Here is a 14,750-nt window from a genome sequence, read left to right as displayed (position 1 = left end):
AATGATAAATAGAAGAAATGTCAATTACAGTCCGATAATTTCCAAGGTTATTAGTATTGGGATTACGTATCACTTGTGCATGTATTTGTGAAACAGAAATACAATCATACAACGCATTGTGCTGTTTGTTCATCAAAAAAGGAATTAAACTTGCATGACTGTTTCTTCTTGATAACTAAAATTTCTCTTTAAATGTTTATCGAGAAACGTGAATTGATAATAACGTTAAATCAGCGTTGCTATCAAAGCAATTAAAATAAAAACATTTATTAATTATTAATATATACAAAAAAAATAATTTATCAGTGTATTGATTTTCGGAGATACTCAAATAAATATGTAAATCAGCAGACCTAATTTAGGTCTAAATTAGTATACGATTACAAATAAATAAAAATCGCAAAGTATAATATATTCTCTAAATTCTGATTTGTAGAGTAAATCTCACTCCGAAGAGTGAAGCTTTATTCTTGTAACAAACTCTTGTTCAAGATTGGCTCAATTTTCACTCTTCCAGATGAAATTCCACTCCATAGAATTTAGAAAGTATCGAGAATTCATTTTGAATTTCAATCTATCGTTTAGGTTTAAGAACACATCCGCTTCATGCATATCGATTTTAATATGGCGCACTACAGGTTGATTACGATGTTCCTCACGTTTCGGTTAGCCTCAATATGACGCAAATCTTTCGTCACTGCAGAAACATGCTAAACGCGTGCTAAGTATGGCTGATGTCTGTATACATGTACTGAAGCGGTTTGCAGAAGGCTGAACATGTTAATAAGCTCGCCAATCGTAACTTTTCCCGCTGCGTTTGTTACAATCGCATATTTCCACGGACGCACATCAGCGGACGTTGAAACCTTATTGCACTGTTCTATTTCTGTAAATTGTTCTGTACACAGCTCGCAACTCACGATATACCGTTGATATTTAATTAAACGCACATGCGATTGCAATTAATCTCTCTTATCGCGATTTATACTTTTGATAAAATAACCTTCGTTTATATTCCTCGTAAATTGTATCAGTCCCGATTTAATTTCATATAATTTCTATTAAAAAGAAAATCTTCTAAAAAAATTTCTTGATCATAATATATAATAATAATAATAATTAATAATAATTAATTTCACGTAATTAACGGATTTTGCTATTACAGATCTTGTCATCGCTTTGTGAAATAGAAATAAAGGTATAAATTCTGCACACATACATTTGCTGCTGCGAAATTAAATGTGAATTCAGTTGGTCCTAATTTAGCATTACAAAACAGAATGTTTCTTTCAACGCGCGCCTAATTCCGATTATAAATTTTGTTAACTCAAAATTCCAACAGGAGATATTTACACCTGTTTTCAATGACATTCAGTCTGGCACTATTCCAACTGAGAAAACCATTTCAGTTGTATTTTTCCAGTAAATTTTCCGCTCTTCTTATCTTGCAATGTGTAAAAACTATATGTATGTAAAAAACTAATCAGATATTCGATTCTATATATTAGTATCTCAAGTATATACCAGCTATAAATTTTGTTAATTCAGATTGAATAAAGAAGTTCAATTACTCTCTATAAATCTGGATCAATGGATAATTAATTCACAGTAAAATTCAATTTAAAAAAAATCAACGGAACGTAGAATTCTTAAGCTAATTCTTCCTAGTTGACTTTGCTTTAGTGTATACATTTAATGTATATACTTAGTATTGGAATAAATATTATATATCCTTTCTTTTTCAATTGAATTTCACTGATTATCCAATGACATATTTGAGACTGATATCAATTACTTTATCCACTAATTCAAATTTAGAGAGTAAAGAGAAATACCGCACATTCACGCTTTCAGACTCGTACTGGCTTCGATTTGATTGTTTATTAACTTGTGGAATTCAAAACTCCAATAAGCATTCGCACCTGTTTTCCAAATGGTATATGCAACTTGGCATTGTTTCAATGTTGCTGAGAAAGACTCGCGAGAAACAAGCGTAAGATCTCTATTCTTTCCCTCGCGATTTCTTCCTCCTTTCTTAATCTCGCAAAGTAAAAGGTGGATGCAGCTGAAAAGAATAGGCCCGCGTTACTCCGTAAAACATTCGATGACCGCGAACGTCATCTCGGCTTTCACCGAGCAAAGAAAGAATATTCGTTCGTGTTGCAAATCGCATAGTCGTTGAACATCGATCGTGGACAGTCATAGTAAGTTGAAGCAACGAAACATTGCGGAATGTGGCGTGCAAACATCGACCGATAAGAGAAAGAGAAGTTATGAGAAAGAGCTTCAAAGATCGTCGCGCGACAAAGAGTCGAAGGTGAATGAAATTAGCACGTGTTCCAAATCCTCGCGTAGGCGTTTCGCAACGGTGCTTTGCAATGAGAATAACGACACAAATGGATTTTCAATTTATGCTGATGCGTTTTTGATCACCAATACTGTCTCATTACTTAAATCGGATCTTTAAATGGTTTTTAAAGCATGATTTCTCGAATTGTAAGCCGGTGCCGTCAGGTTCTTCGAGAAAAAAGATGTTAATAAAAAAGAATAGTTATGTATAATCTTGTGCATAATGTCTAGCAATTCTGATTAATGTACGATAAATCTATTAATACTCCCTCCCTTCTACGATAATTCAAGAATAAATATACATATGCTCGGTTAAGGAAATTGATTTCTAATTGATGAGGCGAAAATGTAATTCATTAAGGTCTAAATACTTTAATATTCAAAATGGATTTTCTTTTTGTGAAAAATTGTGGTTTATTAGATGGACTCGTAAGTAATAATGATTTACGGAGATTAAGTATTAATATGGATTAATGTATTAAAATGAATAATAAACTTTTTAGAAGATTTTTGGGATTATATCACATAGAAAAATACATGCTGTATACGCAGCAAATAATAATCTTATCAATCAACTTATATCAATCAAATATTTTAAAGATTCATATATCTACAAATCTTTATATAAAAGCATCAAATTTTATTCAAAATATTCTAAATTTTAATAAGTTTAATATTTCAATCAAGATCATTAAATTAAAACACATTCGACGTGTTAATTACAACATAAAGTCGTTTCTTCAATTAATTTTATAATATTCAATAATTTTATAAAAAGAAACATTTTTTATAATAAGTATTTTTATAATTATTATCAAGAAAATATTCTTAAACATTACTTAGAAAAACGAAAATAAATAGAGTTTTCTTAGCAACAGAATGATATTTTTCTATGTGTGTGTGTCTCGAATCTTTGAGATGGCGTGGGCGTTTTGCATGACGTTTTGGGATGCGTTTTCTTTAGATGCGTATCGGATTTATTCGTGCAGAGGCTCCGGGAATGGGAGCTTACGCAATCTGGTCCCGCACCCCGAATAAAAGTCTCGCTGGATCACGGCCGTCACGTATTTTTAGAATGTTGACGAGTTAGATCGCGGGGTATAAGCTTGAGCAGACTTGCCAGACGCGTATACAAAAGGGCGGGGCCCCGAAAAAGGAGTGACGGAAGCATCGTCGAGAAGAACATCCCGGAGTCAGGGGTTTCCATTGTTCTATGATGATGACAACGAGCGATATCAACCATCGTCGAGAGAGATTCAATTGACTATTATCTTGGAGAGAGGATAAAGACAGTTGGCGACACAGAATAAATTACTAAATTGTCGCGATAAAGAGAGAGAAGAAAGTTTGATGAATTGAACGTTATTATTGAATGCTACTATAAGATTTCTAAATCCAAAGATTAAACACGAACGAAGAATTATACGAGCACCGTGTGATGTAAATAAAAAAGGTGCTTTATCTTGCCCCGTTATGATTATCTTATTCTTGAAACTGGTTTCCGTGTATCGCAAGTAAGGAGAGTATCCCGGATGTCATCAAAGTATCACATAGTTATATATACTTCAATACCTTACGATTCGATGTACCGTAATGCGGTGGTATACACCATTATACGTGATTGGCGTGTTTCGATATAATGCAGAGATTGACGCAAGCGAAATACTTTTTTCCCTGTGGTTTATTTTCAATTTTAGTTGTTATTAAATGAACTATAAGTTATTCTTAGGTATATAATTTTTCCACAATCGAAGGTATAAGATGATCTGTTCATTAACAAATTTTTTTTCAATTAGATACGGATTAATAAAATCCAACAGATTCTGAAACAAAGTACGACGATCAAGCGGATCAAGTACAACTTGGAAAATAAATTTTCGAAACAGATTTACATGGCCTTTTGCGATTAATTAATTGTTTGTGAAGTATACCTATATATTAACTGATATCAAAGATAAAATATGAATCACACAGGATATTTGCTTTCACTTAAAAAATAAAACCACTAAAGAGAAATTGCATTGAACAGATTGACGCATATTCGAATTAAAAGTCGTAATGCGTAAAGGAATTAAATAACGTATTTAGAATCGAATGATAATACTACAAAGCTCAATGCGACATAAAATGTTCTAGTTACCATTTCAAAACAGTAATTCAGAGAAAATGGGAATTAATATTCAAGAATTAAAACATATAATATGTGACTTGTCATTTGGCATTAAAAGGTAAATTAAACTCGAACAGTCAATGTTTATTGACTTAATTATTTGTAAAATATTAATACCATAAATATTATAGATGTGTTAGAGATGTTAAATGTGAATATTTATCCCAATTCTAAAAAAAAATTTGGAAAAATATCGGAACACGTATTTTGACGTATCTGAATTAAAGTAAGTAGATAACAATGCAATGCACTAATGAGCAATGGTTTTCTATCAGTGTATTGGGCAAGAGAATCGTATGCGCGCAACCTATTGTCCTCGTTCAGTAACCCTAATAATAAATGCCATTTGTCGCCAAGAGGATCTCGTTTGTGCGTCGTTAGCGGCAACTTTCTCGACTGTCGTTTCAGGAGCGTTGCTTGCAACGTGATTTTTTTTATAGCACTGCCAATGTCCAAAAATTCGTATGTACTAATATATACTTTAGTATACCTCTGCGTTTTATAAAAAAAAAAAAAACACTTCATACGATAACGGTAATCTCTAATCCAAAAATTTTCCAATCGATTCAATAAATATGTACAATAGATATTGAGATGTATAGAAACTATCTCATCGAATACTGAAACAATCTATGCTCGCGTATCAATTGAAAAATTAGGAAATAACGGCCTTTTACTTTCTATCTTAAACAATTTAGGCTATTAGATTATCGTGCAAAATAAGATATTTATTTATTAGATTCATTTTGCTGTAGAAACTTAACTTACATCACTTTGCCGCACGAGCTTTCGATTATTATTCGATTGTAGTCGCAATCGATGGAATGTTAATTTGATAATTTCAGATCGCGATAATTAATGATTGTCTCATATTTATTAATACTGAACGGAAGATAAATATCTCAAACTTTTCATTTTTTCATTACATTTCCTGCAGAGGTTTGACTGGATATAACCGTGAAAGAAAACAGTTATATTACGTGAAAATAATAACGGGTACCTATATACACCTGTAAGAATAACTGAACATCAATTTGACGTGATATTCCTGAAAAAATTTATGTAAGCCTAAACTATAATCATTTAATCAGAGCGTGTATTAATAATTTCAAAAGTTCTAACTCTAATTTATATCTTCGCGAATGAAAATGACTGCGACAATTCCAACGTGATTTTAATTGCAAATAAACGCCTATTATGCTTGTTACGTCGCTAACGCGACGAGCACAAAGTCCGTCCGTTTTCTTGCTTCATTTAACAATTATAGTATCAATTGATCACGTCCGAAAAAAGTACGTTACAAGTGACGTTGATTGCCATTAAAAGTTATTTTCTGCTCACACGAAATTTTAAGTATCGCCCGCATCTTCAGAGTCGCATGCGATCTTGACATTGCCGCTTAATTCGTTTTGTATGCATTTTTATTATTGCAACTAGAAACGTGCATACATCGTAGATAAGAGACAGAATGAATTATAATTTATTATAATTATTATAAAAGTAAAAATACTAGCATTTTTCAATTCGACCGATTTTAGAACCAAAGTTTAAAAAGCTTTCGATAACAAATTCATTATTCTTACAATATTCTGAACTGTTGAAACCGAATAATTATTTCTCATTGCATCATTAATTTTATACAGCTACATAATACTTCGACGTTATCAAAATTAGAAGGAAACGAACGGCCTGATAACATCAAATTACATCGCCACAATTATTGATTCTACATTTAAGGCAATAATCTTACCATAGTGTTGTTGTACGTACATATATCACATAATGAACTTCGTTCATTAGTGTCGAGTTTTTAAATTGAATCGAGTGTGTGAGAGTAACGAAATGAAATACTCTAAAAGAGTATTTTATTTATTTGAAATATTCAACTTCGTTTCTCCGATCAAAAGTATATAAAAGAGGGAAGGAAAGGAAAGTTTCCAAAGAGTTAACGAGGTTAATGCTTTCGGCGAATCCGACGAAATAGCAGCCGACCCCGAGGACCTCTTGACCGGCGTTATCAAGGTCGTCGATGACCTTGAAAGCCGTCGCGTTTACCTAACAACGGCCGTTATTTCGGCGGTGCACCGTCGTTCATAACGGCGATACTGACCCGCTTCAGCTGATTGCCCATGATATTCTGAAGCTCGTTCTTTATCAGACTGAACTTCATCATCGTGTCGCTGGAGAATATGGAGCAGCCGAAGGCGAGCCCGGGATAATCGGCGCATCTCTTTCGTCTGCGGGCCTCCCGCTCGGCCTGGACCTCCGTACGCTCGCTGGGACAGCGTAGCTTGGCGAGCTCCGCCAGTTCCGGGTCCTCCTCGACGTTGCTGGACTCGTCGTCGGAGTTCCCGTCGCCGCGTGCCCTCGCGACCGCGTGCTCGGGCTCGGGCGAGTCGCTCTTACTCCGCGGATCGCGCTCGCCGCGATCCTCGGGAGAGTTCCTTCGACGAGGACTGGATCGGTGGATTCGTCTCTTCTTACCCGGCCGATCCTCGGTCTCGTCGTGCTCGGCGGCGTCTTTACTCTCGCCGAGCGCGGGAACGTCCGGGCTACACTGCGCGAGCCTTTGTCGGACGTCGTCCCTACGGTCCCCCTCATCATCCTTCTTCTCTTTCTCCTCATCGAGGATCTGGACTCTCGAGTCCTTCGTCTCGATCTCGTTGATCCTCGTGGACCATCTCGTGCCGAGGGTCATTTGCGGCACGGACGGATCCGTCGTCGTCCCGAGTCGATCGTCGACGGTCACGTTGGCGGGCGACGTCTCGTCGCAGGTGAACGTCGTGTTCCTGGCGACATCAGCAGGGCCACACTGCGCGGGTCCTCTGCTGGAGGCGTCGAGACGTCGTCGCGTGGTGTGCCGCGGATGATGCTGGTGACCGCGGCGTCTGGTTGCTGTCGAGACCGCCCGCTCCATGTCGCGTCCAGCTGTTGTCAGGTTCTGGCCAACCAACCACCGAAAGCCCCGCGTCGTCCAACACGTTGACGCGGCCCGTGCGATATGCACCGCTCTACTACCACTGCACCAGACACTCCGCCATCTTGTCTGTCACTGATCGAGACGCACGTTGCTCCCCCGCGCCGAAGACGTACTGTCCACCGGCTGTGTTGCACCGTCACGTCACGCACACGCCGCATACGGCGATACGGCGGCGCGTACACAAAGAATGAGATCGCGCCGTACTGCGCCGTGCACCGGGCACGCTCTATCTGCCTCGCTCGCTCGCACAACGAGCGAGAGCAACGTCCCCTCCACGCGGTTAAGCGCGATGCGCGAGTGGGGAGAGCCGACCGACGGTTCCACGAGTGAACACAACGAGGAAGCTGCGCGAATCACGGATGAACTGTTCGTAAAGGACAAGCGGACGCGCCGCTTCTTGGGACGTGTCGCGCCTGCGCGAACATGTGGCGCCATCAGTTGGCGCGCGCTCAGCACCGTGTTGCTGTCGGTAACCGTTGCTCGGGCGGCATTTTTTTTTTTTTTGCGGGTCAAGAGGTCCTGGATTATGTCAAGTTTTGCTAACGTTTTCTTGTTTTGTTTCATAAATATCAAATTTACTGCTTCTTTCAAATCTAACGTTTTAACTCGAATAAAATATTGAATATAAGTACAATTTTCCTGTTACGCAAAAAAAAATTTTTTTTAGAATCTTCTTTTCTTCTACTTGTTTTATTTGGATTTCATAATTCCAAGGATTTTTAACTCTTTGAATACTTACTGTTTTTATATTGTACATTTTGCAGAGTAAGCAGTCTAGATAACTCGAAGAATCAGATTTCGAGCAAAATATGCCATATCAATTTTCGATGCCAGAAAGACAACAAATTTCGCACAGAATCTATAATATCCAACGATGTTGTCAACTTGCCGCCAGAAATAGAATAAAGCCTGTTAGTTGATATACTTTGTCAGCAGATTGGTGAAATCCGAACAAAATTTCTTGCATCAGTTTCTGCTGCCAATCTGCTGTCAGATTGCCTGCTCGCGCAGATTTTGCTCGTTTTCTGTTACCACTCTGCTGGCATCAGCATGTCAGCAGACTTTATCGACGACAGCCTTGAGTTTAAAGGATTCCCTACATGGTCAATAATACTGAGTCAGTATTACTGACAGACGCATTAGTTTTTACAACCTTATATATGATCAGTATTATTGACAATATTTCACTTCAGTTTGACATGGTTTGACGTACATTATTATCTGTGGCGACATGGATCTTAAGGAAAAAGCATGTACTGAAATCCACAAATCATCGTCAATCCATCAATATTAACCATACATAATCAATATGATCAGTATTCGTTGATACTGACAGTACATATAGAGGCCTTAATACAAATCCAGATAGCTATAAATCTACATTGTGATCTGATTTACTATCAGTCTGTCAGCAAACTACTATCTATCTTGCTATCTAGACTGTTATTGGAAGCAACTAAACATATAGAGTATTTCAGAAAGTACAATATACGGCAGAAGAACTAGAGTGTTCACAGGAGTAACATATCCTAATTATATTTGATCTTGAAATTCATTTCTCATTTTGATCCGGCAAAATGCCGAATAATTTTTCATTTATCAAATAATAAAAATATTTGTTTCACTTACGTTTTGCAGAGCCTTGTCTTTCTCCTCTAATTTTGCGTTGACCTGCATAAGAGCTTCCTGAGTTTGATCAAGCTCATTCTCGATGGTTTGGATCTTTTTTTGCAGGGCACGAGCCTCTTCCTCAGCCTATGTAAATCGAAATGCCTCATTATTTTTTCATACTCTATCGCTATTAGCTTTAGAAATAGATTATGGTATTATAATTTAGCTTAATGTATATTTTTATATATTTTTAAGGCTTATATTTTTATGCTGACATTGCTGACGCTTAATGCTCATTTTCGATATCACAGGTCACGTGATCAAAATTGATACTCGATATTCATATTAACTATATAACTTATTTAGACGCTAAATTAGACGAAGTGATGATGCTAAGCGTCAGCATGAAAATATAGTTTTATTTCAAAAACATAAATAAATCAATTCAGTCATATTTAAGTTTATCACAATTATCAAATTCTGACGTATATAGCTTTGCATGTATAAACAATTATGATTGATTCCAAAATTGTCGTCAAATAATATTTTTTGTACCTTTTCAGCTCGCGCATTGGCATCACGAGCTTGCTGTTCGCAGAGCAACGCGCGATCCATCGCGTTGTCCTTCTCCAGCTTCATTCCCTGCATCTTCTTCTTGATCGCGTCCATGGTGGTGTTCGGTCTTCTCACTCGTCCAACAGAAGAAAAGCTGTAGCATCAAATAAGAATGCGATTACAGACAGGTATTAAAAATTAATGAACTTGATTACGAAGCACACGCTCTGCTTTTGTATAACAAAATAGAATAAAATAGAATTTTTGCATGTAACGCTAATCTATATAAAAATACTGATCTATGCTTTCTTGCCAATCATAATTAATTGTAAAATTGTAAAACTATCTAAACAGATCAATAAGTCATATATGTAATATCAAAATGATATTAAAATAAAACGTTTTTTTTTTTTTATTGAAAAGTGATTTTTATAATAATTATTTTGGAGCTACCTTGATATCATTTTGATATCATGATGATTTATGTTCTATTTGAGTAAAGTATTATAATTACAACATATTGACTGTTGAAAAATGCATTGACAAGAAATATTACAATTGTATAACAGCCACAAGACAATATAGTAATTTATTGATTTTAGTCGACAGTGATAGTCACGAAAAATTCTCGTTAGTTAATTTACCGTGACATAAAATCATCAATTAACGAGCCTTTTTGCTCTCCTTTACGCCTTCACTAACCGAATCCTAAAGCGCTCCGATGAGCAATTAAGTATGCTCCGTTTTTTTTTCTCGCTCGTAGTAATTTTCTTTGTTCACGGAGGAATGCGGCCTCTACAGCCTTCTCGCAACAATATAGGGTGGAATAGCGCACACACTACGATCGTTCGTGCGATCCTACGATCCGTTATCCTTCCGCAGCAACTTACGACGACGTTTCAAGGATAAGAAGGGGAGGATGAGCCCGTCACACGGGCGCGGAAATGGGATACTCTCGAAAGCAAGAAAATTCCGAGCTTTGTTTTCTCGCGGATTCGCCATTTGGCGAACGGGCGCGCATATAGTTAGGCGTGTATAATTAGCGAGCGACCGGAAATCCTATTTATAGAGCGGGCTCCTCGCTGAGGAAGGCCCGGACCACGGAGGAAGGCGATATCAAACGCTCGCGCTCCGGCTGCCTCTTTTCGTCCCGTGACGTCATGCCGCTCAGGTATGCAATTCCCGTGCACGGGCGAGCAGGAAAATAAAGATCCGTCGCGACTGCATCCGCGATCGTTTGTACAAATCGTTCTTGAATGGCGGAACATTTCTGCGGTGCAATCAGAGAAAACGCGTCAGGGACGGTCGACCTCCCTCGAAATCGTCTTACGAGTCGAGAATAACTTTAAGGAAATCCGTTTTATGGAACGGTATCACATAATAAAAGTGGTTTGAAATTCAATAACAAAACTATCGCGACGCTGGATATAAAAACAATAAGCGATTTGACTTTATCGATGTCACGATATACGTTGAAGACTTTACGTGATTGCTACGTGAAGAGTTCGTTAACTGATAACACTAACCACTGGAGACACTCTGCGATAATTTGATTTTATTTATCTTTTCTGGATATCATTACTATTATTATTATTATTAGTATCATTTCTTTATTTTACATACAAATATAATAAACATCTATTTTTTTTCCATTTATTTACTTTTTTCTTTCATTGAAAGGAGCAGCAAGCTTTAAAAATATTTTTCGTAAAGTGCATCTTCTTTCATAAATTAGTAACTTTTACATTCATTGCCAAGAATAAAAATATACAAATTGCTGAGAAAATGACGTAAATTTGAAATAGAACAAAATTTGTCGTTTGCATCAATGCGTTATTATTAGATCTACAGCTTAATTCTCGGCCGCTATATCACAGCACTTATCCAAATTTGAATTTCCTTCTCGCATACGCAGTCGTTTTTAATAGGTGTCGATGCTGCAAATTTAATTTCAAAAAGCAGTGGCGAAAACTATGTCGTTCGAAAAGCAGCATTTGAAGCACTCCCTTTCGCGTTCCAGCTGAAGAAAAATGCCGCGGGAGCTCATTTTGTTCGGTTTTAGGCAAAAACTCGTATGTCGTACAATACACGTGAAAAGTGGTTCCAAAGATTCCGTGAGGGCAATTTCAATTTTTTTCATCATAGAATTCATCGACTCAAAACAGCCATATTTTTTCCGAAGCGGAACCCGACAGTTGCTTGAAAGATGGCGAAAATGTGTGAAGGGGATTACTTTGATTAAGTCAATATTCATTCCTGTACAATTTTACATCGAAGCTTTGATGGAAAGGGCCGAGAATTAAAGTCGTAGACCTAATAAATGTTTGTTTAAGGATCTTATAAAGAATCTCGTGCCTGCGCCACTGCAATTGCATGTACGGTAGAACCGCATCTCTGTTTCTACCGAGCGAATACGCGCGGGATTCCGAGCTCGCTGGTAATCAGAGATGCCTGATAAGCAGAGAACGAAAGGGAAATGAAGTTCGTGTGATGTTTGTAGAAACAAAAACATCAGCCGAAAGATTCTGCGAAGTTAAACGCGGCATGTCATCATTTTATAAGCATTCATACGTGATACCGGCGAAACAAAATTCTCGCGAGATGATCGGTTTTCTTTGCGCCCATTGTCATTCCAGTCTTTAAACTCTCTTCGTCGAGTAGAATATTTTAGGCGTGAAGATGCCGGAATCATGGATCGCAAGGAGAGCGCGACGACCAAAATCCGTTGTATAAAGCGGAATCTATCGAGATGGGCATTACACGAAATTTGACGAGACGCGCGCGTTCCATTCCACGGATCCAAAAACGCGGGTATCGTGACCAATGGGTTTATTTTTACGCGTCAAGAGGAGGAGAGGGCGGCAAGATTCGTTGCTGCCTGACCAAACCATTTCGGGTTACGCATAGCGAACGTCGCGCGCTCACTCCCAAACGCACCGAGTGATTTAACTCGGTGGTGTCCTGTTACGCGCTCGGAAGAAAAAACCGACTGCAAATCGAATATCTTTCTCGTCCCTCGACTGAAAACGTCTGTTTCCGCGATTGCAAAATGGAGCAAGAGGAAATAAAAATACCACATCGTTAAATAATGTTACCGTAGAGTCTCTCACGTACAAATATTTTTGTAGAAAAAAATAAAAGGATCATTTTATGCATTCCTCTTTTCGTAAAAATTTATTGTTTTAAAAAAATTTATTTTTTAAGAGACGAGACATTTCCTAAAATTTAACTATAATTATTAAATATTTAAAATTATCCTTCATTAGATAGCATTTAACAGAAAAATTATTTTTTACATGCTTGTTTCTAAAGATCTCAAGTATTTTTCAAGTTACTGAATATTTATTAATAAATATTAATATAATTCTATATGTATGTGTGTGTAATTTCGAAGTGGCACAACGTCGTTTCTTTTTTGTAAGTTAGCACGCATCGCAAATCGATGATAACGTTAGCTTATTTTCCGAGTAAAATGTGCTTAGCTCAGCACTCTTGATGGAACGCGCCAAAGAAATTTGTCTCCATATTACGAAAAGATCAAAAGTCTGTGCAATGTTGTCACAGACAGTGATTACTCGCCAATGCGAAAAAAATTCTTGTGAGTCACTGAGGAAGACGACCGCCGCGGCTCGCGATGATCCGTTATCGTGAAGGATTTCTGCGAAATACCTTTATTTTCGACGATTATTTAAACTATCAGATATTACAATGTTATTTTATTAAATATAACAAAATTATATAATAATTAGAACATCCTCGGAGATTTAATAAACGTTCTCTTTATAATGATTTTATTACTTATAATATTTAAATAATTTTATTTCATAAAATAAAAATAAAATCACGAAATTACGAATAGATTATTGCCTGACAGTTTCTTTTTCATTCTTATAATTTATATTCTTTGTATGTGATCTTCAATTTATCGATTACGATAGCAATCTCGCTCATCTTCAAAATAAGAACGAAGATTAATTCTACTCGACGACGATGCAACAATTGAGTTACTTCATTTTTTGCGCATAGACACATACGTCATTCATTGTTCATTTGATGATTAAGTCATCTTCCTGGATGTAATCGTTTATATTATGTCCAAGCGATATCGACATATAGATCATAAAAGTGAGCGATATCAGTTCTTCAAACAGCGACGTCGTAAAATGTTACAAGCCTTCAAGATATTACAAGCCTTCAGTGTCGTTGCTAAAAAAATTATATGTAATTCTCATACTTTTCTTTGTAAAAACATTAAATTTGCAATTTATGATTATGGCGAGATCTCTTTTCTTTTTTTTTAATAAAATCATATTTTCAGCTTAAATTGCTTCAGACTATTACTATATTATAGATTCGCTTAGCAATACTGCTCCTGTCTTGAATAATTTTGGAAACTTTTTCGTTTGATGATAGTTGACGATTGATTTGTACTAAACAATTTGATAAGATAAATATACCAATTAGCGGGCATAATTCAATTATTATTGGATAAAATATGTATTAAAAATTTTAAATATTAAGCTTTTAGTGATATGTTCTAAATAAATTTGTTATTTATAAAAATTTAATAAGATAATTTGTTCAGAGTTGAACATATTATTAAAAATTTTTAATTTTTATCATTTTGTGTGTTGAATAATTGGGTAATCATCCACTGACTGTCCACTAACTGGTATTTATTATTAATAATGTCCAAACAACTACTCCCTTTTGAAAATGTATTAAAAATAAACGACATTGAATTAACAGTCACCGAATTGAAGTCATTTTTTTTCTGTGTACACTAAAATCGAAGCCTGATTAATTGCAAGCTGAGGTTTCACGTCCGTTTTTCACAGCCAACCAATTTCGCTGAACGTGAAATTCTCCGTAATGAATAGTAATATTCTCTCGGTACAAAGTCGAGCGTCGAGCCATATCTCCTCATTGCGAGAATTCGCACGGCTCGTCCTTCACGAGCGTATTTATTCAAGAGTTTCGTCGGGAATTCGTTGAAGCTTGGATGTGTGAGAGCGCGTGTATGTGTATATAAACGACAAGTGACATTTGCATAAAAATCAAGCAATTTGCCGCGGCAAATATGCA

At 36.6% G+C, this 14,750-nt stretch overlaps 1 protein-coding gene across 9 annotated transcripts in view; it reads right to left on the bottom strand.

Moving 5' to 3' along the window:
• Positions 1-14,750, bottom strand: part of Tm1 (tropomyosin 1) — a 41,067-nt gene that overhangs the window by 25,892 nt on the left and 425 nt on the right. For 8 of the 9 annotated variants that reach the window (XM_018548026.1, XM_018548011.1, XM_018548019.1 and 5 more), the window contains exons 2-3: positions 9,666-9,819; positions 9,129-9,254 (exon numbers count right to left, since the gene is read on the bottom strand). In XM_018548026.1, the coding sequence (XP_018403528.1) occupies positions 9,129-9,254; positions 9,666-9,779 (240 nt within the window). In that variant the 5' untranslated portion in view covers positions 9,780-9,819. Of the gene's footprint in view, positions 1-9,128; positions 9,255-9,665; positions 9,820-10,367; positions 10,387-14,750 lie in introns of those variants that run through there. The other variant, XM_018547983.1, reaches the window with a different exon arrangement.

Source organism: Cyphomyrmex costatus, unplaced genomic scaffold, assembly GCF_001594065.2.
Source record: "Cyphomyrmex costatus isolate MS0001 unplaced genomic scaffold, Ccosl1.0 scaffold122, whole genome shotgun sequence".
Lineage (NCBI taxonomy): Eukaryota > Metazoa > Arthropoda > Insecta > Hymenoptera > Formicidae > Cyphomyrmex > Cyphomyrmex costatus.
The sequence above is the reverse complement of the archived record's forward strand: the minus strand, read 5'-3'. Positions and strand labels throughout refer to the sequence as shown.